The 22862-nt window shown below is 37.6% G+C and overlaps 1 protein-coding gene across 1 annotated transcript in view; it reads right to left on the bottom strand.

Moving 5' to 3' along the window:
- xpr1a (xenotropic and polytropic retrovirus receptor 1a) overlaps positions 1–22862 on the bottom strand; it is a 77633-nt gene that overhangs the window by 3240 nt on the left and 51531 nt on the right. Inside the window, exons 5-14 of the mRNA XM_059504009.1 lie at positions 22119–22268; positions 21842–21925; positions 20713–20794; positions 20359–20546; positions 14921–15100; positions 11731–11899; positions 10693–10887; positions 2370–2536; positions 1172–1311; positions 680–901 (exon numbers count right to left, since the gene is read on the bottom strand). Of these exons, the coding sequence (XP_059359992.1) occupies positions 680–901; positions 1172–1311; positions 2370–2536; positions 10693–10887; positions 11731–11899; positions 14921–15100; positions 20359–20546; positions 20713–20794; positions 21842–21925; positions 22119–22268 (1577 nt within the window). The remainder of the gene's footprint in view (positions 1–679; positions 902–1171; positions 1312–2369; positions 2537–10692; positions 10888–11730; positions 11900–14920; positions 15101–20358; positions 20547–20712; positions 20795–21841; positions 21926–22118; positions 22269–22862) is intronic.

Genomic DNA, 22862 nt, shown 5'->3' with positions numbered 1-22862 from the left:
TACATATGTATTAATATGCCACTTACCGACTTCAGATGTTTGAAGATTTTGGTTTTGCCAAAACATCATATCAAAAAAATATCGTTCTTTTGAACTTTCAGGAAAAAAAGGGTTAATGGTCATGGCTTCCACAACTGTTTTTGATAAAAATAAGAAATGTTTCTTCAGCACAAATCAACATATTAGAAAAATATAGTAGCTATTATAAAATAGATCCATTTTTTACACCATAACATTTTTTTAAGTGTGTGTGTGTGTGTAACAAAATGCATTTAAATAGGTTTAATTTGGTGATGTTAAATATTAAAACTTGAATAAAATCAATTAGTTTTAAATTGTTACCTTTTTTTTGTTAATTGTATTATTGATGTTAAATAATATTTATTTTTAACTTAAATACTTTTTTTCTTTCAGTGTATTGGATTATTGGTAGAGTTCAATAATATTTTTTTTTAACTTGAATAAAATCAATTCGTTTTTTATTTTGAACATTGAATTGGATTACATGTTTATTAATGAGTTGTTTATGAAAGTTTTTGAAGTCTTATCAGTAATTTTTTTGAATATGAATTGTATACAGGTTGTATACAGGTTATACTTATAACTCTGTTTAATATGTATGATACATACAATATAAAAATATAAATATAAAATAAAATCCAATATACAAATCTCTTACTGTGAGGATAGCAGGGGTCGTCGTAAGGACAGGCTGTAGCTCCGTTTCCAGCTCTTTTTGCCCTGTCTGTTCCGGACTCCATCGTCCTGGTCCATCATCTGCTCCAGCAGCGTCTGGTCATCAGCGTTTAGAGGAGCCACTGAGATGTCCCGCACCGCTCGGAACTCACCGCAGTTATTCAAGTGCTCATTCTCAAGACGGAAGAAGTTCCACACGAAACGTCTACAGGGAGAAAAAAATTCTAAGGATTAAAAGAGAGTTTCCAAAAATGGGCTTTGTGAGGGAACTGGAGGGGGTTTGTGAATCCATGAAAAACGAATAATTACTAAAATCAGAAAAATGTAAAATAAAATAAACATTTCTTTACCGCATGTCATGTGACCATTAGCCAACAACAGAAAACAACGAATGTGGATGTGTTGTTAAATTACTGAAATTCTGAGGGGTTACTTTTTTAGCTCTAAGGGACTCTGTTTCACACAATCATCTCACCTAAACACTTCCAGAGGAGCTAAAATAGTGACCACGATGTCCTCGATGGAAGGAATGGCAGTCATCGAAGTCAGAGAGATCTGCAGTGTCCAGGCGAAGCGCAGGATCACATCTTCAATAATGGCACAGTAGTAGTAGGCCTAAAAGGAAGAGGAAGTGACATCATGACAACTGGTAGTGACAGATAAATATCCCTGCTGAAAATGAAAACATCTTAAACCGACCTAAGCTGGTCTGCTGGGCTCCAACTGGTTTTGGGCGCCAACTAAACCAGCTTAAAGGGATACTCCACCCCAAAATGAACATTTTGTCATTAATCACTTACCCCCATGTCATTCCAAACCCCTAAGCTTCGTTTGTCTTCGGAACACAATTTTAGATATTTTGAATGAAAACTGGGAGGCTTGTGACTGTCCCATTGACTGCCAAGTAAATTACGCTGTTAAGGTCCAGAAAAGTATGAAAGACATCGTCAGAATAGTCCATCTGCCATCAGTGGTTCAACCGTAACGTTATGAAGTGACGAGAATACTTTTTGTACATGAAGAACAAAAATAATGACTTTATTCAACAATTCCTTTGTCAGCAGTGTCCTCTATGTCTCTCCACATCACTCAAACTGCCTAAGCTCTTCTGTGTCAGTCGTGCCACAAGGATGCGCTGTTTCTATGTGTATTTATGCTTTGATTTGAAAAAAAAAAAACACAGAGACTGTTGACAAAGGAATTGTTGAATAAAGTCATTATTATTGCTTTTCTTCATGTAAAAAAAGTATTCTCGTCACTTCATAACATTACGGTTGAACCACTGATGGCAGATGGACTCTTCTGACGATGTCTTTCATACTTTTCTGGACTTTGACAGTGTCATTAACTTGGCAGTCAATGGGACAGTCACAACGAGCCTCCCAGTTTTCATCCAAAATATCTTAAACTGTGTTCCAAAGACAAACAAAGCTTTTACAGATTTGGAATGACACGGGGGTAAGTGATTAATGACAAAATTTTTATTTTGGGGTGGAGTATGCCTTTAAGGGCAGCAAACCAACTGTTAAGGATTATTTTGCTTTGCTCCTCGGAAGGTTTGAACCTACTTTGTGCTCACCAGAGCAGATTTTTGACCATTACGGAACGCATTTTACAATATGTATTCCATATGGTGCATTAAGATTGTATTATTATTTTCTGCCATATCTTACTTTATGTGGGTAAACAATCTCCTCTCTCAGGAAGGTATTCTCGCCTGCATTGCGGTCAAAAAGACCCCAGTCCATCTTCAGATCCCAGATTAGTGTGTAGAGTGAACTGACGACTGAAGACAGGATCAGCATGTAGAAAAACACCTCAGCATCATTGTGTTTCTGATCTGAAACGGAGGAAGTGAATTTTACATCACCACTATGTCCACTAGAGGGAGACGGTTTACCATCCATCTACACTTCAAACATAAGTTGGATTCCAGATATTACATATTTTGTTTTTGTTTGAGACCAGTGTTCGCAGTACTAATGCCATTGTGTCTATGGTTTTTCTTCCAGGACATTGAAAGATCATTCAATGTCAAATGACCTTGTAATATAATAAAGGTGTTTATATTTATTAAAACAATGATACAATGACTAAAATGCTTTGCCACCTTTAATTAAAGTTACTAGAACAATAAAACTATTTTGATACAGAATAAAATCTAATTAGCCTGTACTATTTTTACCTTCTGCTGCATATGCATATAATAATGCAGTTTCTTGCAAACTGAAATAAGCATATTAGAATGATTTCTAAAGGATCATGTGACACTGAAGACTAAAAATGAATGAATGCTAAAAATGAATGCTAAAAATCCAGCTTTGCCATGAAAATATATTGTGGTGACAGTATATTTTGGATCATATAAATGAAACCTTGGTGAGCATAAAAGACTTTCTTTCAAAAACATCAACAAATCTTATGAACCTTCTGAACAACTAAGTGTATCCAGCCATTTTTACATTACTCTTTCACAAAATTAATACATCACATATAAATCTTACTATCCTAACTCCTTACTCTTATTTATAACAAGTATATAACTACATGTAATTTGATCAGCAGTTATTTCTGCTGCAACTAAGACCAATAATACATCCCTTAAACATAAATAACCCAGAAGTAGCTGCATATAATCTGTGGAAAGGCAGAGGATAAAAGCTGTATGGGAAATGAAATTAGCAGCTAGTATTGATGATGAGGCATGGGAGAACATATGGAACCATGCCAGAAGATATCCATTTTGCACAAGGGCAATCCAATACAAAAACAGAGTAGGCCGAGCTGAAATATAAGAGTAAGAGGCATCCTGCAGTACAATATTAGAGTATCAGCTTAAGTTAATAGGGGGCGAGACATTTATAAGATAGTGGAAAAGTGCAGGTCTCAGGTGAGTGAATGGTTAAATCTCTTTAGGCCTCAGACAGCAGATGGGGCTGAATCTGGAATAGGCCCATCAGTCTTAATAAAGCCTTTCACACGCTGCCATCCAGGCACCAGGAAACCAGCGGAGGACATTCTTCGCCAGAACACATAATAGCCCTGTTCATCCTATTTCAGCCTGATCTATGAGTGCCCATGTTGAATATGGTGTCCTGAGATTACCCGAAAATCCAGATGTTCACCCCATGAGACCCTTTAAGAGTGCAATGCTAGTCTAATCTCTTCACACAGGCCAGAGGCAATCTGGGGAAGTTTGGGCTGATTTTCAGTCTATTGTTTCACACTTTACAATGCAAGATATTTCTCTATTTAATACACATGACAGATCATTATTATTGCACTTTGACAAAAATTTTTGTTCAACCTTACCTAAATTAAATCACCTACAAAAACTAAGGCATTTACCTTTAAAAGTCTTAAGGTACAGGGGCAAAAATAGCTAAAGTAATTCAGAGGCCAGAAAGATTTTTAGGGTGCTTGTAACCTTCACTAATATTTTTTGACAAATAAAATACTATGAAAGTAAATTCTGCTGATTATCTATACCATTCTAATGTTTGGAGTCATTAGTATATATATATATATATATGTATAGTACAGACCAAAAGTTTGGAAACATTACTATTTTTTATGTTTTTGAAAGAAGTTTCTTCTGCTCATCAAGCCTGCATTTATTTGATCAAAAATGTAATATTGTGATATATTATTACAATTTGAAATAATTGTTTTTAAATTTATTATACTTTAAATTATCATTTATTTCTGTGATGCAAAGCTGAATTTTTAGGATCATTATCACACGAACCTTTAGAAATCATTCTAATATGATGATTCATTATCAAAGTTGGAAACAGTTCTGCTGCTTAATATTTTTTCAGAACGTGATACTTTTTTAGGATACTTTGATAAATATATATATATATATAAAAAAAGAAGCTATGTTTTTAAAATATAAATATTTTGTAATAACAATATACACTACTGGTCAGTAATTAGGGGTCAGTAATTTTTTTCTTTCTTTTTTTTTAAATAAAATCAAAACTTTTATTCAGCAAGGATGTGTTAAATTGATAAAAAGTGATAGTAAAGAAAATATATTATTAGAATATATATTATTAGAATTATTTTTTATTTTGAATAAATGCAGTTCTTTTTAACCTTTTATTCATCAAATATATTAGACAGCAGAACTGTTTCCAACACTCATAATAAATCAGAATATTAGAATGATTTCTAAATGATCATGTGATAGACTGGATGTTACATATGACACTGAAGGCTGGAGTAATGATGCTGAAAATTCAGCTTTGCATCACAGGAATAAATTATTTTTTTTAAAGTAAATTCAAATAGAAAACTACTATTTTAAGTTGTAATAATATTTCACAATATTACTGTTTTTTCTGTATTTTTGATCAAATAAATGCAGGCTTGATGAGCAGAAGAAACTTCTTTCAAAAACATTAAAATAGTAATGTTTCCAAACTTTTGGTCTGTACTGTGTGTGTATATCTATCTATCTATCTATCTATCTATCTATCTATCTATCTATCTATCTATCTATATATATATCTATCTATATATATATATATATATATATATATATATATATATATATTTATCTATATCTATATATATATATATATATATATATATATATATATATATATATATCTATATCTATATCTATATATATATATATATATACACACACACACACACACACACACACACACACACACACACACACACACACTCATTCATTCATTCAGCAAACCTCTATTTTATATAATTGCTGTTTTGTTTCTGAAAAAAAAGTATGGTGGTCCCAACAAAAATATTAAGCGGCACAACAGTTAATTTGAATATTAAAAAAGTAAGGTTAAAAGTTAAAGTTTAAACTGCAGTGTTTCACATGGTGTTTACTATATTTATTAGATTTTTACTGTATTTCTGATCAGATAAATGCAGCCATTGTGAGCATAAAAGACTCATACCAACCCCTAATTTTTGAACAGTAATGTTCACGAAAGTATTTGGCCCATTATATTTCTTCTTTCATAAGAGAATTGGATATATATCAAATGGATATGCAAATTATGGCCAAATTGAGCTTAGCAGCATTCACCAATAACTGCAAATTAGGCCAATAAACAGAAGTGTTAGTTCCTTATTGTATCAAGTCGTGGCCTAATGGTTAGAGAGTCGGACTCCCAATCGAAAGGTTGTGAGTTCAAGTCCCGGGCTGGCAGGAATTGTGGGTGGGGGGAGTGCATGTACAGTTCTATCTCCACCTTCAATACCACGACTTAGGTGCCCTTGAGCAAGGCATCGAACCCCCAACTGCTCCCTGGGCGCCGCAGCATAAATGGCTGCCCACTGCTCTGGATGTCTGCTCACAGTGTGTGTGTTCACTGCTCTGTGTGTGCACTTCGGATGGGTTAAATGCAGAGCACAAATTCCGAGTATGGGTCACCATACTTGGCTGAATGTCACTTTCACTTCACTTCAATTCCAGACTCCTTGTCAACTGATAATACACATTTATGTTTTCAGTGAATATTCTACTAAATATTTGATCTCATGTGTCATTATTATATGTAAACAGGCCATCTGCCACCCTACTCTTTAGATATCAGCATTAGCCATTAAAAAACCCATATCAGTCGACCATTACTGGTCACACTGAACTTTGGGTTTATCTCATAAATACAAAGGCAGATTTATGTAAACATGAACCACGGTGACCCAAACCCATTTCCCAGAGGACCACAAATCCCTCTCAACATCCCTCTGAGTGCTCGGACGCACAAGAAATTGTTTTCATCCTTTCAACACTGACATCTTTTAAGTGTCTTTGGTAACAGAGTACAGAATGGGGAATAGAATGTGTCAGTCTCTGCACCTGACCACGTGATGGCTACATGACAAAAGAAATACAAAAAACAAATGAATAGAATAAAAAGAGCATAATGTAATTTATAAAAAAAATTTTCCAAACCAATACTGTCCATGCATGTTAATCTGTCCTAAACTGTAATATTTATGCACATGCTGGGGGTTAACATTACAACACTGAAGTTAAAAATCAAGCTGTGATATGTGACTACATAGTCAATCATTCCTGCATTATCAATCTTGACCACATGTATTCATGGGTATATGTGGTCCACAGGAAACAGTGTAAACCTGTCTAATGAAGCCACCAGAGAAGGTAAACACCTGTCCATGTACACATCTCTATAGCTCTCCTCTAAAATGCTTGTTTTGATCAAAGATCCAGGTCTGATATAGGAGTGAGAGAGAAAAAAATCCAATCATAGTTTAGTGCTTCAGAGCTTCATCATTATTCTAGCAATACACTCACACTGTTCTGTCTCGCCACAGGCAGGCAATTACAGCTCAACCTCCTCTGGATAGGCAATTTTTCTTCATTTCCTCTTTTCTTTTTCACTATCTCGCTTCATATTTTCTCTCCCCTTTAATCGTTTGTTAGTGTTCACATAGCATCTTTGTTTGCATTTTGCTCTGTCTTGTTGGATGTCACCGAGTTCTTGAGCTGAGCTTAAGCTCAGATCGGCATTTCTTATTAAAGTTTAAATAAAATCTTTGAGGATATTGACTCTCTACCATTTCTGCAATCAGTTCTACAATGAAACAGAGCACTAAACATGAAAGCAGGTGTAATGGGGTTACCGATGGATAAGAACCACTTACCAATGCAAAACTTGTATTCATAATTCCAGGATGCAGGGTGAGTAACACATTAAACTTCAATAATTAAAGTTAAGGCTTTCAAATCAATTTGGGACTTTACCTACAACCTTTAGGTTTCAAATCTAGATTTTTTTCATTAAGCCACTCTCCACATGGGGAAACAGTAATGCTATTCATTTCTACCACTATTCTCAATCCCACACATCTGTTTGGCTCATGACTACAGTATGTTAATTTAAACATTACTTTTGCTCAAACATGTTGCATTCCTTTGGGATTTGCTTACATGAAAATTAAAATAAATTGAATCCAAAGACTCATTTATCCGGGCAGCTTACTAGAGCGAACATCAGTTTCAATCAGGGCACGAATGATGGAGGTGATTTCTGATGAATTCATATATTAAACAGGCTCTCTGCCAGGAACGTCTCGAGCGGATCCTAATGAATGCATCAAATGCGTGGCAAGGTTAGATGCGGCCTCTTTTAGTCATATGAGGCAGATGCTCTGGGCTGAGGTCCAGACTTCATCTATATCACTGATAACAGAGATGTTTCTAATACACACTGAAGTCTAGAGCAAAATGCACCCATGCTTGATATTTAAACTGACATTTAAGGGAAAAAACTGGAATGACCATGTGTGGATATAAATAATAAAATGTTTGAAACAGCTTAGCCAAGTGCTTTGAGATCGATTTTGTCTGAAATTGTCTTTCTGAAGAGATACTGAAAGGCATGGAGGCTGACTGTTTGATAAGAGAGCGAGACAGACAGAGAAAGACATGTTTGAGCAGCAGATGGATTTCAGTGGCAGAATATTCAGACGGTAATTGTAGTGACGTGGGATATGTCTGGAATCTTAATGGCAAACTCTTTAAGAGTTCATATGAACCAAACGCAGGATAATTACTGTGACTGAATGCATTATGTTTTGCACTGTTTTGGTGGAGTGAGTCTCAGGTCATGTTCCCTCATAATGTTTATTTATTTGTTTGTTTGCTTATGTTATTTTTGTGCTATTATTCACACATACATGTTGGTTGATAACATAACTGCAATAAAGTAACAGCCTAGTTAACAATTCTATGTAATGTGTACATAGGATATATAATATATTTTATATTATTTAGGCACTTAGGCTATAGTTTGATAGAATGTTCTAATTCAACATGCCATGGGAAAGTCAATGTAACTTAACATGTTCTTATATTGATAGTTTATTTCTTTCTCCCTAACAGTTCGTCAGGCTCTTAATGATTTAATCTATGCCATCTCTTGGAATATGTGAAGGCCATCATTAGAACCCTTGCACTTGCTCTTATGAAAATGTACCATAGTTCTTAACTGTAGCATGATATAAGGCTAGCCTATTGATCATTACCAGGCCAATAATGACTTTTTTTATTAATCTATAGCAATTCTTATGAAAAACAACAGCCTGCATATTTAGAAACAATAGGGAATATATATTCCCATAACAGATGATCTATTATAAAATCTACAAGTTTAAAAACCAAAACCAAATTGATCATAATAAATAAGCCTACAATAAAACGTGATAAATTCTAGTAAAGGTGGCCATGAGTGGTTTAAAAATTGTTAGTGCTTGTGCAAGATTATGTTTTGTCATCTTTTTAGTAAGATATTGTTCGACTTTTGCCATAGCATTTTTAAGTGGCAATTTCTCAATAAATTCAAATAGTACACACATTTTACCATCAGCTCCGTGATAGGAATGGCTCATGCACAATTAAAAGAACTGCACTTCACTCATATTGTGCTGAAAACTGCTCCTTACGGTTTATACATGAAGTTAGCACTAATAAAACTACTGAAGGCACATTTTAAATAATTAATTAATAGCTTGATCCTATGTTTCCATTAACCATGGTATAAATATTTGGTGGGTTGTACTTGGTTTTGGGTGTTTTTGTGGTGTTTGCTGACAAATTAGTTTTTATAAAGCAAGCAGCTCTTTTTTAAATGCATAAAGGTAATTCCAACCTGTTTTCTACAGCTCTTATTATGTTATAAAAATGTCCCAGTTTTTGTGCAATTCATCTGTAACATAAAACTTAGATACTTGCTGTTTATTTTGCTATATAAATCAAGAATCTAACAGACAAGGACAGGCTCAGGGTCATTTTTTCTTTCTCTGCTTTTCTCAAAACATGCTTTTGTTGCCCATTCATCTGAATCTGTAGGCAAACCAGGTGCTCTCTTTGTACTGAACATTTTACATCCATCAGTGCTAGGTTATAAAAGCAATTTCCACAGAACAGTAAGACAACATATTCATTATATCAATGCAAACAAGCTTTAACCAGATTCTATCAAGATGAAACTTCTAGAATTTCTTTAATCTTGATTAAAGGGATAGTTCACACAAAACTGAAAATTCTGTCATTAATTACTCACCCTCATGTCGTTCCAAACCCATAAGTCTTTTGTTCATCTTCGGAACACAAATTAAGATATTTTGATGAAATATGAGAGCTTTCTGACCCTCCATAGACAGCAACGGATGTGACATGTTCAAGGCCCAGAAAAGTAATAAGTACATTGTTAAAATAGTCCAAGTGACATCATTGGTTCAACTACAATTTTATGAAGCTACAAGAATACTTTTTGAAGGCAAAGAAAACTAAAATAATGATTTCAACAATTTCTTCTCCTCTATGTACCATAACGAATGCGTGTGGTGTTGCTGACACAGGAGCCAGTGTTTTGACATAGAACATCCATCCAATTTCGTCGTCTGTATATTGTGGTTCAAATAAGTAAGGCTAAGCAAAAAATTGCAAGTCATCCTCTGTTGAAATCTTCAGACATGCGTTGTGTTGTGGTACTGTTGAGAATAGTAGTGGAGACTGACACGGAAGAGAAGAAATCGTTGAATAAAGTCTTTATTTTTTTATTTCTTTGCACAAAAAAAATTATTGTAGCTTCATAAAACTGCGGGTGAATCACTGATTTCACATGAACTATTTTAACGATGACATTACTACCATTCTGGGCCTTGAATGTGATAGTTGCATTGCCTTCTATGCAGGGTCAAATGCTCTCAGATTTCATAAAAATATCTTAATTTGTCTTCCAATAATGAACGAATGTCTTACAGGTTTGTAACTACATAAGGGTGAGTAATTAATGACAAAATCTTAATTTTTTGGGTGAACTACACTTTCCAAACTACATTCACCAAACTTGGCACAGACTGTTCATACTGTTGATTCTCAAGCTGATTATAACAACTGTAACATGCTTTAATAAGTGAATGTACAGGTTACATTATTGGGTTATTTGTAATTAATTTCAGTTTGTTTGTTTTTACCTTTATGAGTTCTGTAGAGGGCTGCAAATGTGACCACAAAGAAGGTGGTGGAGTATTTCCCAGCATTCACCAGGTGAGGGAAGGCCCTCTTGGTGTCACGGTAACGCCGCAGACACTGAACAAACCGCAGCCAGGCAGGCAGACAGTGGATGATGGCCCGAACTCCATAAGAATAGCTGTTACACCTTTCATCGCCTTATGTAGAAGGAGACAATTATGAATGCACATGAATATTTCCAAGACTGTACTCTCAATATTGTAGTAATGTTAAAGTATATAAAGCACACAAACATAAAACCATAATTTTTATATGCATTTCTACAAATCAAATGATGATTATAAAATAGCACAGGACTTAACAATTAGAATTTTTACTTGAAATCTTAATGCTTTTATTTTTGATAACCTCAAATATATTTCATATATACAAAAATATGTAAATACGGAAATTACACATTTTGTAAAAAAAAAATTACGTAATACTACTACTAATACTTCATTAATACAAAATATTATTATTAATAATAATTAATAATATTCTTAAAATATATACAAATATAAAAGTTTACACTTCATTAAGAAAAAAATTAAGAACTAATTTTCTAAATATCTTATTCATCATATTTGGGAGTAAAAATCTGAACTACTGATAACTTGACCAGACTGTATTGTTGAGCTCTGTTGCTCACATTCTGTTACTCTCTCTTTGCTGTGCTCACGCACTTTCCCTCCTCTTCTTTCTCAGTATACTTAATCCTGAGCTGGTGTGACATTTCTGCACCATTAGACAGCCGCTGCTGCTCTGAATTTCCTGGTCCATTTCAAAAGATAAACTCCACTGAACCTGAAGAACTCCTGTCTGTGTTGACACAGCCAGTATAATCTTAATTCATGTGGAAGAGCAACTAATCATAACCGGCCATTCATCTGCCATTACATCTAATGCTGAATCTAATTAGGAGTGTTCAACATGAATGACTCAGTCAGTCAAAACTTGAACCAGCACAATAAAGGATGGCTTCGTTCTGAATCAATTACCATATGTGGAGGGCAGTAAGCCGCTGCGATCTCCCCACTGCAGCTCCATGCTGTAGTAACAGACCAGATACTCCAGATCTGACAGCACAATGACCAGAGAATTGAGTTGATCTGCCAGCCAGAAGTCTGCAAACTCCACGCGGTGGAACGGGGCGGTGAACACACGGAACTACAAACACAGAAAATATGAAGTTTAAATATTTATACTGTATACAGTGCTTAAGGTAATCACTGAGGACAATAATAAACAGGAGAAATCATCACAAGTGTTTTTTCTCTTAAAATGAGGTTATGTATATAAGAGCTTATCGCTGAGGCAGGGTTAACTCTATGAGACAGCGAGCAAAAATCTTAATGAGAACTCAGCTGGCTGAAAACAAAACAAATGGGGTTTTTATTGGCTGATCATCTGCTATCATCAGGTCTTTGACCTCACCAATAAACCAGCTTTAACTGTGTATAAGTAATGATGGGGTTGGATGTGTTGCACCATTCATCTAGCAAACTGTGCATCATGGTTGTCACATGACTATTTATTTAATCATACACAGCTGCCTGTGATTGAGAAATGCATATGAGAAAAGTAATAACCATTTTTAATGCTAAAAACCATTTTAAAATAGGTTTTATGCAATGTCGAATTAAGTTATTTGGATATAGATCATTAATTATTGAATGAAGTTTTTTTCCTATGTATGACTTCAGAGTAAACAGCACCAGCTGATTTGGCTTCAAATGTAGGAAATATTATTAATAATTGAAATACTAAAAGGCTGAAAAATTTAAAGAATTATAGTAAACTACGGGTTTACTAATTGTGACGATTCGCGCAGCAGAGAGACACAGGGAGAGAGAGAGATCCAATAGCAGATGTTTATTAAAGGGGTAATCCAAATCGTTGTCAAATATAAGCAGAGGTCAAAGCCAAACAGACAGTCCAAAAAATAAACAAAACAAATAAACAAAGGAGGGAACAGAAAAGGGAACTCGGAAGACGAGAAGGGGAAACTCGGATGACGAGAATGCTGCATACATGATGGGTAAGGACTCCATACAAACAACAGGGAAAGACAGGTATGTATAAGGAGGCTAATGACAAATCAAGTGACTGCACCTGGTGCAATTAACTGGAGTGCAATTACTGTGAAGACAGGACCAGACTAGAGGAATTCTAGTGCCTACTGTGAAGTGCCTAAGGGGAAGTGAGCCCACTAGTGGACACCCAGGGAAACAGAGACTAGACAGTGTGACACTAATCAAAAATAAAAACAAAGATTAACTTTTTATATGCATGCAAATAGAACTTTGACCAATTTTAAAATAAGATCTGTAAATAAACAAATTACACAATTAGACTAATAAAATAAATGAAATAATGTGAAAAAAATATATACTTTTAATAAATAAATAAATCATATATACATATAAAAATAAAAATTTAATAAAAATGACACAATTAGACAAAAACAATTGAATAAAAATGTGATGAAAAATAAACAATATATAATAAATAAAATAATATATAACAAAAAATATATACTATATATAGTATAGTATATACTATATATAGTATATAATATACACTATATATACACTACACATACAGGATACATGCTAACATGTATCACTAACAGGATACATGGTGAGTTACCTGTGTTGCCCTTGAGTCATATTGTTTTTTTTTTTTTGCAGCTAAATCACACTACCCTATGAAATGAAATTTTACGTCTTTCAGCCTTCAGGCAACTGCTGACATTTCCCAGCGACACTATACCAATCTCTGCCATCATACTCTTGAGTCTCAAATGCCAGTGAAAATCGATTTCTCCCTACACAAACCCTGATCAGTTATTTTTACCTGATGAAACAGGTGAATGTGGTCCACAAAAATGCTTTTAAACATACAGGACTAAACGTAAGGAACATTTCAAGGTTACAGCTGCATGTGCGATGCACAGCTTGAGTGTGACAGCACGTTTGAGCTCTGGGAGGAAAGCCACCCACTGTTTGGCCATCAGTACGTGTTGGCTTTAATCTACAGGAAGTGTGTGTGCTCCAAGGAATAATGCTCCAGTCTAGGTCAATTAGATGTGGGGAGGGCAGTGATACAGAGGGAGGCGGCTGCTGATGACTCCATCCCAATAATGATTGCACAGGCACAGTCTTCACATCCAAAGAGAGAGAACAGCAATCTATATTCCTTTACCTCACTGCTCCGTGCCTCACACAGAGGCACACACATAATTACACACATGTATGCACTAAGACCTCACTGAAACACTCTGTACAGACAGTTTGGGGTCAATAATATATTTTTGAAATAGATACTTTTATTCAGCAAGGATCATTAAACTGGAAAAAAGTGAGAGTAAAGACCATTATGATGTATATATATATATTAGTTAAGTAAAAAAAAATAAACAGCTCAGCTGTTTTCAAGACAAAAAAAAAAAGAAATGTTTCTTGATTGCCAAATCAGCATATTAGAATTCTTTCTGAAGGACACTGAAGACTGGAGTAATGACTGCTGAAAATTAAGCTTTGTCATCACAGAAATAAATTACATTTTCATTTATATTAAAGGAGAAAACTGTTATTTTAAATTGTAATAATATTTCACAATATTTCACTGTATTTTTGATCAGATAAATGCAGCCTTGGTGAGCATACAAAATTAAAAAAAAAAAAAATCTTACAGACTACATGCACACATTATCTTTTTTTCATAAAGGCCAAAGGGAAAACAGTTGCTACTATTATAAAACTAATAGAAGCATTGAAATGAGCCAATTAGCTCTTCGCTAATTTAACTGAATTTGTTAGAAATGTGTTTGAACAGGTGGTTTTGCTATTAGCAAAGTAATTCCAGTGGAAACATTAACATTTTATCGTCTTAAACAAGACAGGATATGATGATTGCAAATGCTGTTTATAACCACTTTACTTGTAATCTGACACAAGTTAAACAGGATATTTAATGAGAAGAAACTGGGACTTTTTAAATCCATCTTGAACTGATTGGATCATAAAATACGGGTGTTGCATAACTGTATGGAGCCAATTAACAGCATGTAATAGCCATTGCCGCCAAAGTTATGTTGGCGTAAAAGGTTTTTCACTATTTATCATTAATTGTTTTTGTGGCTATAGAAGCTGTATTTTTATCAAACGTAATGGTTTTGTCTCTCACCAGAAGTTTGATGAGCCAGAAACGGGATTTGTAGTAAGCAGTTTTGAAAGGGTTGATGAGGAAGAGCACCATAAAGCCATAGAGGATTAGGGGGTTCGCCTGCATAGGGAGCCAAGTGTAGTCCGCAAACAGACAGGATAGGATGCTGAGACACCACAACACCCCCAAAAACCCAGCGATCTACAGCAAGAGAAAGGGGAAAAAAGACCAAATTCAACATCCAGATGCACTATTATTCTTTCTGATTTTCAAAACCTGGAAAGTTTTCCCTTCACTTTTTCCCTTTCCCTTTTTCACAGAATACAATGTCCTTATAGCGATACAATAGTTTTTTAGAAACTGAAGTTTTATTTAGCAAGGATGCATTAAATAGATCCCAAACCGGCAGTAAAACATTTACAGAAAAAATTCTGTTCTTGTAAACTTTCTATTCATCAACGAATTCTGTAAAGAGATATATCAGTTTTAACATAACATATTTAGCAGCACATATGATTTTTGAAGGACTACGTGACAATGACCGTTGAAAATTCAGTTCCCTTTCAAAAGCTACTCTCGATGCTGCGCTCAATAGCGCTAATGAGAACATTCTTTGTTCGACGGGTTGTGAAGCACGTGTGTCAAACACGCCAAGAATTGGCTTAACCTCGGCAGGTGACGTCACTGATAACGTGCACTTGCAGGTTATAAATAGACGTGAAACGGAAACATCCTCAGGTTTCTTTGTCTTCAGAGACCGCATTGTGTGTGTGTGTGTCACGCTGATGAAAGTATTAGTTTAAAAAGAAAAAAAGGGAGAAAGAAAGTTCTACTATTCTTGCTGATTCCATATGAGATGTGTGCCTCGCTCTCCATGGCCGATCTCTGAAGAGAAATCGCATGTTTTTTGTTTAAAAAAAAAAACTGCTTTTGCGTTCTAGAGTGGCAGTTGTAAGCACCGCGGTTCACTTCCTATCCGCGCTATGCTCTTTGCTCTCACGAGGAACGAGCTGCTTCCAACTCATTAAGATCGCGCTCCGATCTGGAAGATCAGACGGTTCTCGCGCCCAGCTCCGAAGCGTGCCCAAGCACTTCTTCGGATTGGGCAGAGGCTGCTGTAGTTCTAGCTTCTGTTGAAATGGACAATGAGAGTGCTCTCTCCTAGCGCTCCTCTCGCGATTATAAGCACATGAGGAGTTACTAGGTGGTGACTCGTGCAGTGACCAGATTAAAGCCTTAAAATTCGATTTTGTATATTATGATTTCAAAGGTGAGAGAGACGCTAGCTGCTATCTCTCCCCTATTGGAGCAACATCATTTAAATAAAATATAAATAAATGATGATGAAAATGATGATGATTATGATGATGAATAAAAATATATATAAAATATATATATATATGAAAGGACAGCAATTGTTTCCTGCCAAGCCACGTACTGCAGCAGCATCTGCACTTGGATGGAACACATTTCATGCTGTGGGTCAGACTAGTACTGCCCTGCACACCATAGGTTCTGCAGGCGTATCAGGCTGATTAAAAATAAATAAATAAATAAGTCTGAGTGCCAGGAGGAGACTTTTAATATGTTTCTCACTCACTGTGCTCAAGTGTCGGGGCTGTCAAAAAATAAATAAACAGTCCCGACTCGATCCAGCTCCTCTGGGGTAGGAGGTTCAAAGAGAGAGTGTGGCGAGTTGTGCGCCCCCTCATAAGACTGGGGAGCAGCTTGTAACACTTGGCGGCTGCAGATGGAGCTGGACTAAAGTACGGTCATGACGACCAAAGCAAGGGCCTTAAGCTGTGCCCAGGACAAAGGGTGTGTCCCCTCAGGGAGGGCCCTGGAAAATTCTATCAGAAGTATAAGGCTCCTCCCTGGCACCCTTAGGGGATCACTGAACAACCTCCGCCACCACCGGTGTTTCGGGGGGCAGTGGCCTCCAGTAAAATGATACATGCTCTGTTGTTTCCTGCCACGTTTCAGGACACCAGATATCTTAATCCCCCAACCCCCCCCACCCACACAACAAACAAAGTGTCACAATTAAGTGCTCTTTTTGGAGAAGCTGGCAGCGTGGAAGCTACTGCCAAATATCTCCCCATGAGTCGAAAGAACTGTAGTGAAGGGCTAAAGGATTCAGTTTGTACATCGTCTTCTGCGTTTCAACAGCGTGGCCTCCACCTCTGTGAAACCGGCACGTGCATATCTGTTGACACAGGAATCACAGACTCTGCTGGTCAAAGGGGCCATAAAATGTGTTCCCCTGCCAGACAGAGAGTCAGGCTACTACAGGCTGTATTTCTAGATTCCCAAGAAAGACGGGGGGCTGCGTCCAATCGCAGATCTATGGACGTGTATATTCATTTTGAAATATTGCCACAACTCAGGAGGTTCCTGTGGTTCGCTTTCGGGGGTGACGCTTACCAGTGTCAGGTTCTTCCATTCGGCCTAGCTTTGTTAAATAAATCCCGCACTTATACGAAATTCATGGATGCAGCTCTGGCTCCTCTACGACTCCAGGGCATCCACATTTAAAATGTATATAAACGACTGGCTGAATCTGACCCAGTCTAAAGAGCTTGCGCTTCGACATCAGCATGTCGTCCTAGCTCATCTCGAATCTCTGGGGTTGAGACTCAACGGCAAGAAAAACGTTCTCTCTCTGGCTCAGAGGACAATGTATTTGGGTGTGGTATGGGACTCGATCATAATGCAGGCACAGCTGTCTCCTGCATGCATCAAATCCATTCTAAACACCCTAAAGAACATCAAGCTAGGCCAGAAAGTCACTGTTCATCACTTTCAGAAGGTTTTAGGTCTCATGGCAGCTGCATCCACGGTGATACCTTTGGGCCTCCTGCACATGAGATCGTTTCAGTTGTGGCTCAGAGCCAGGGGATTTCATCCAAGGGCCAATCCCCAGTGGCAATTAAGGGTTACGCGCCAGGGGCTTCGTACCCTATCTATGTGGTTCAGACCCCGGTCTCTGACTTTGGGTCCCACTCTAGGTCCGTGTTGTCATCGCAAGATGCTAATGACAGACGCTTCCCTCATGGGCTGGGGAGCGGCCTTAGTTGGCTGTCCAGCCCAAGGGATCTGAAGAGGTCATCTTCTCGAATTGGCACATCAATTGCCTCGAAATGAAGACTGTATTTCTGGCCCTGAAATACTTCCTCCAGCAGTTGAGAGGCTACCATGTCCTAGTGTGGGTGGACAACACATCTGTAGTCTCTTAAATAAATCGCCAGAGCGGACTGCAGTCGCGCCGCTCAAACGAGTTAGCGCACCAGGTTCTGCTTTGGGCACAGGACAAGTTCCTGTCCCTCAGGGCGATTTACATTCCTTGGCATATGAATGTGGGAACAGACTTGCTGTCCAGACAAGCTTTGAAAGGCGGGAAATAGCGCCCCGTTGGCCGACCGGAGTTTGGTTCTCAGATCTAATATCCCTCCTCGATGGCTCGCCATGGGCGACTCCAGTCAGGAGAGATCTTCTCTCAGGCACAGGGGACAGTACATCATCCCCGGCCTGAGCCCTGGAACCTTCATGTCTGGCCCCTGAGGGGGACCAACTAGAGATGCTGGCCTTCCAGCCACAGTAATAGAGACTATTCTAAGTGCTAGGACTCCCTCCACTAAAAGAACTTATGCCCTCATATGGAGTGTTTTTGAGGGCTGGTGCATGACATAACATGCAGACCCAGCTCACTGCCAAATTGTTTCAGTACTGGAGTTCCTGCAAGAGAAATTTTCCTCAGGCACATGCCCTAGTACTCTCAGAACTTACATGGCCGCTAGTTTGGCTTGCCATGTTTTGATTGACTGGGTTTCTGTGGGAAAGCACCCTCTAGTCGCCCACTTCATCCATGGGGCTCAGAGGTTGAGGCACCCACTAGAGCTACGGCCCCTTCAGGGGATTTAGCCGTAGTGCTCGAGGGGCTGGCTGGCACCCCTTTCGAACCATTAGAATCAGCGCCTGCCAGGCTTCTGACTCTAAAGATGGTTTTTCTTATGGGCATTACCTCTCTAAGGAGAATTCGGGATTTACAGGCTTTGTCAGTCCTGCCATCCTGTTCCGATTTTGCCCCTAGGCGAGTCAAAGCTATTTTGCATCCTCACCCTCTTCAGACTTACGTCCACCGCACTAGCCAGTGGCATAAGTCAGAGCAGCTTTTCATATGCCATGGGGGCCGCAACCGGGGGGGCGGCTGCCTCCAGGCAAACAGTTTCACATTGGGTGAGGGATGTTCCTGCTCAAGTGTGTGATGCGGCAGGTTGGTCCTCTCCGCACACATTTGTCAGGTTCTATAGTTTGAATGTCCATCCTACTAATTTCCAAAGTCTTCTGTCCTCCGCCATTTACAACACCGGAGCAGAAGAGACTTCACTTACTGTGTCCAGTATGTGCTCTTCAGATTTACTTCCACCGCACTAGCCAGTGGCGTAAGTCAGAGCAGCTTTTCATATGCCATGGGGGCCGCAGTCAGGGGTGTGGCTGCCACCAGGCAAACAGTTTCACATTGGGTGAGGGTTGCTATTGCCCTAGCCTACGAGGCGCGTGGTCAAACTTCGCCTCTAGGAGTTAGTGCCCATTCAACCAGTTGGGTTGCATCTTCAATGGCTTGAGCAAGAGGTGCGCCCTTGCAGCAAGTGTGTGATGCGGTAGGTTGGTCCTTTCCGCAGACATTTGTCAGATTCCAGTTTGGATGTCAATGCTACTCCGGGCTTCCATGCCCTTGAGTCCACATCCACATGAGTCATGGCTGAGACCTCTTCAATGTTTGTGCACACACACTACACAACCTTGGGGGTCCACACACTTACAGTGCGGCGGCGTTGGTATTCTCGTTCCCATTAGCGCTATTGAGCGCAGCATCGAGAGTAGTTTTTGAAAGGGAACGTTTTGGGTTACTTGACTGTAACCCTGTTCCCTGAAAAAGCTGGAACGAGATGCTGCACCTCAATGCCGCACTGTCGACGTGTCCGGAGGTCTCTTCAGACAAAGGGGTAACCTGAGGATGTTTCCGTTTCACGTCTATTTATAACCTGCAGGTGCACGTTATCAGTGACGTCACCTGCCGAGGTTAAGCCAATTCTTGGCGTGTTTGACACACGTGCTTCACAACCGGTCGAACAAAGAATGTTCTCATTAGCGCTATTGAGCTCAGCATCTCGTTCCCGCTTTTTCAGGGAACAGGGTTACAGTCAAGTAACCCGAGACGTTTTACATCACAGAAATAAATTCCATTAAAATATATTAAAAAGAAAGCTTTTTAAAATTATAATAATATTACATAATACTACAGTTTTTTTTACTGGATTTTCATTAAATAGATGCAGCCTTTGTAAGCAGTCCTTTAAAAAAACGAAACAACAAAAAAATCTAACAGACCCAAAATTTAAAAGGCAGTATATATACAAGTCTTCCTATAAAGTTCCCTTCTACGTGACGTGTCTCACCTCAAACAGATGTTGATGTGAAAGATTGTTTCGAGGGTTCAGCTCAAAGATCAGCACATGATTGACACCCGCCTGCCTCCAACCATAAGTGTTAATCCCCAAGAGGAATAGAAACTGAATCAACAGGAAACCACCACGGTAGATGCGTACCAGTGGCCAGATGTTCTGATTACGAATGAAAAAAGCACCTGAGAGGAAAGGATCAGTCAAACAGTTATCAACAAGGCTGTATAAATAACTGCACTGTTCTATAATAAATGAGTGGTATATCAGCATAAATGCTGGAATTTATACATTAATGTGTGTAGCAAGATGTACATGGACTACGTGTGAAACAAGGTTAAAAAACTGTACCAGTAAGGACAAAGGCGACAGCCAGGACAATGAAGACCCCACAATAAAGTCCCACACGAAAGGTGGTCCAGGCAGGTGCAGGCTGAGAAAAGGCACATTTAAATCACTGCAGTTGTTATTCTACAATATTCACCCTACAATATTCAGGAAAACAAACAAAACACATTTCCGTGTAACTTTTCTATTACAAAACACTTCCTACACTGAATAAAATTGATTTGCATTAGCATTTGCACTTGCACATGGGTAATTGTTCAAAAAGAGCCTATTTTAGTCACTACAACTTTTGAAGTTCAGTCATTATATTTAATAAGAATAGTTGTCAAACAATTAATCGCATCCAAAATAAAAGTCTTTGTTTACATAATATATGTGTGTGTACTTTGTATATTTATTATGTATATATAAATACAAACACATGCATGTATATATTTAAGAAAAATATGCTACGTTTATATATTAAATATATTTATACATAATATAAAATAAAATAATATAATATAAATGTATATACATGTAAATATTTTCAAAATATATACTGTATGTGTGTGCATTTATATATACATAATAAGTGTGCAACAGTACACATACATATAGTATGTTTAAAAAAACTTATTTTGAATGCGATTAATCGTAATTATTCTTTTGACAGAAATATATATATTTTTTTATTCTACAAGCACAATTTTTTTTATATTTGTGTTATCCAAAGGACAGAGAGACACATACATTCTCTCTATTAAAGGTAAAAGGTATTGTACATGATGTTCCAAGCACAGGTGTATCTCTCCACCCACGCTGCCTTTACATTATGTAGTTCCTGAGTACTTACTCTTATTGACCTAGAACTAAAAGTACTGCATGAAAAGACACTGCAGATATTTTTCACGTTTTTCATTGGCTGTTTGCTATTATGTTATTCTTCTATATTTCCGCATGGATTTTGCTTTAGTATTTAGTATTTATCACTAAAATAATCATAAAAACAAACTACATGCACTTTATTAAAAGTTACTTTGGTATATAAAATAACTTTGAATCTTCCAAAAATAAAGGTTAATTAACACAATTCCTCCATGCGTGTATGTGTGTGTGCGTCTGCATGTACTATCAAGAGTTTCTTTCTCACCTGTGCTGCTCCAAGAGGTGGAACTCTCAGTCTCTTCATGGCCTTTTGACGGTCACCTCCTTCCAGCTCTGTGGTCACCAGAGCCTGGGCACACAAGGGTCAAAGGTCAGACACCATTCTCTAGTTTAGTAATTTCTGCCCTCAATTCCACTTTGTTTTAAAGTGCTCTAGGGTTTTAAGTATCATTCATCAGTTTCAGCAGCTACTAACACCAATACAATTAGATCATGATATGAGCAGGAAGTCAGAAGTCCAAACGTGGAGCCAGGCAGTCTACCTCGGTCTCAGAGATGAGCTGTGTGATCTTCTTACAGGTGTAGAATGGAGCCACCTCCACGTGAGCCACACGCCAATCAGCTCCACGCTGCGTGTCCAGAATCTTGTCATGTTTCTTCAGGATCTTACGGAATCCAGTGAAGTTCAGATTCTGTATGTGAGTCAGTATATGAAAATAAGAATTCATATATAAATTCATAATTCATATATATATATAAACTAGACACATTGTGCCCTGAGGTAGGCCTGCTATTTATTTTTGTGTCTGACAGGAAAAAAAAAGACTCTGCCGGTGTTCTGTCGATTTGTCCTACGCTGTCTGATTTTCCTACCTCCCATTAAAACAGTGGGTAGTACAATTCGACAATGAAAAATGCTGTCGATAAAATGATGGTTTATTAACATCTACATATACCATAACCCTAAACCTACCCTTAGAGTAATGCAAATACAGTAATTATTGAGTTTGTGTTATATTCACGGTTGAATCTAGAAGCGATACATTTACATGAAACCAACAATAAATATATTTTTTGTACCTATTAGATTGTGTTTTATTAAAGTCTACACCTACCCCAACCCTAGACCTACCCTTACAGTGATGCAGATACATTAATTATTGTTGTTTAGCATGAGAAAAAGGACGCAATATTGCTGTGCGCATGCGCAGTAAACACTGGTAGGAAAATCTGACAGGGAGGATAAAATGTCAGGACACCGGTTCTTTAATGTGCATAGGATTCAG

The sequence above is a fragment of the Carassius carassius genome, chromosome 21 (assembly GCF_963082965.1).
Source record: "Carassius carassius chromosome 21, fCarCar2.1, whole genome shotgun sequence".
NCBI classification, from domain to species: Eukaryota; Metazoa; Chordata; class Actinopteri; order Cypriniformes; family Cyprinidae; genus Carassius; species Carassius carassius.
Note: the sequence above shows the minus strand (reverse complement) of the source record. Positions and strands in the feature narration are given on the sequence as shown.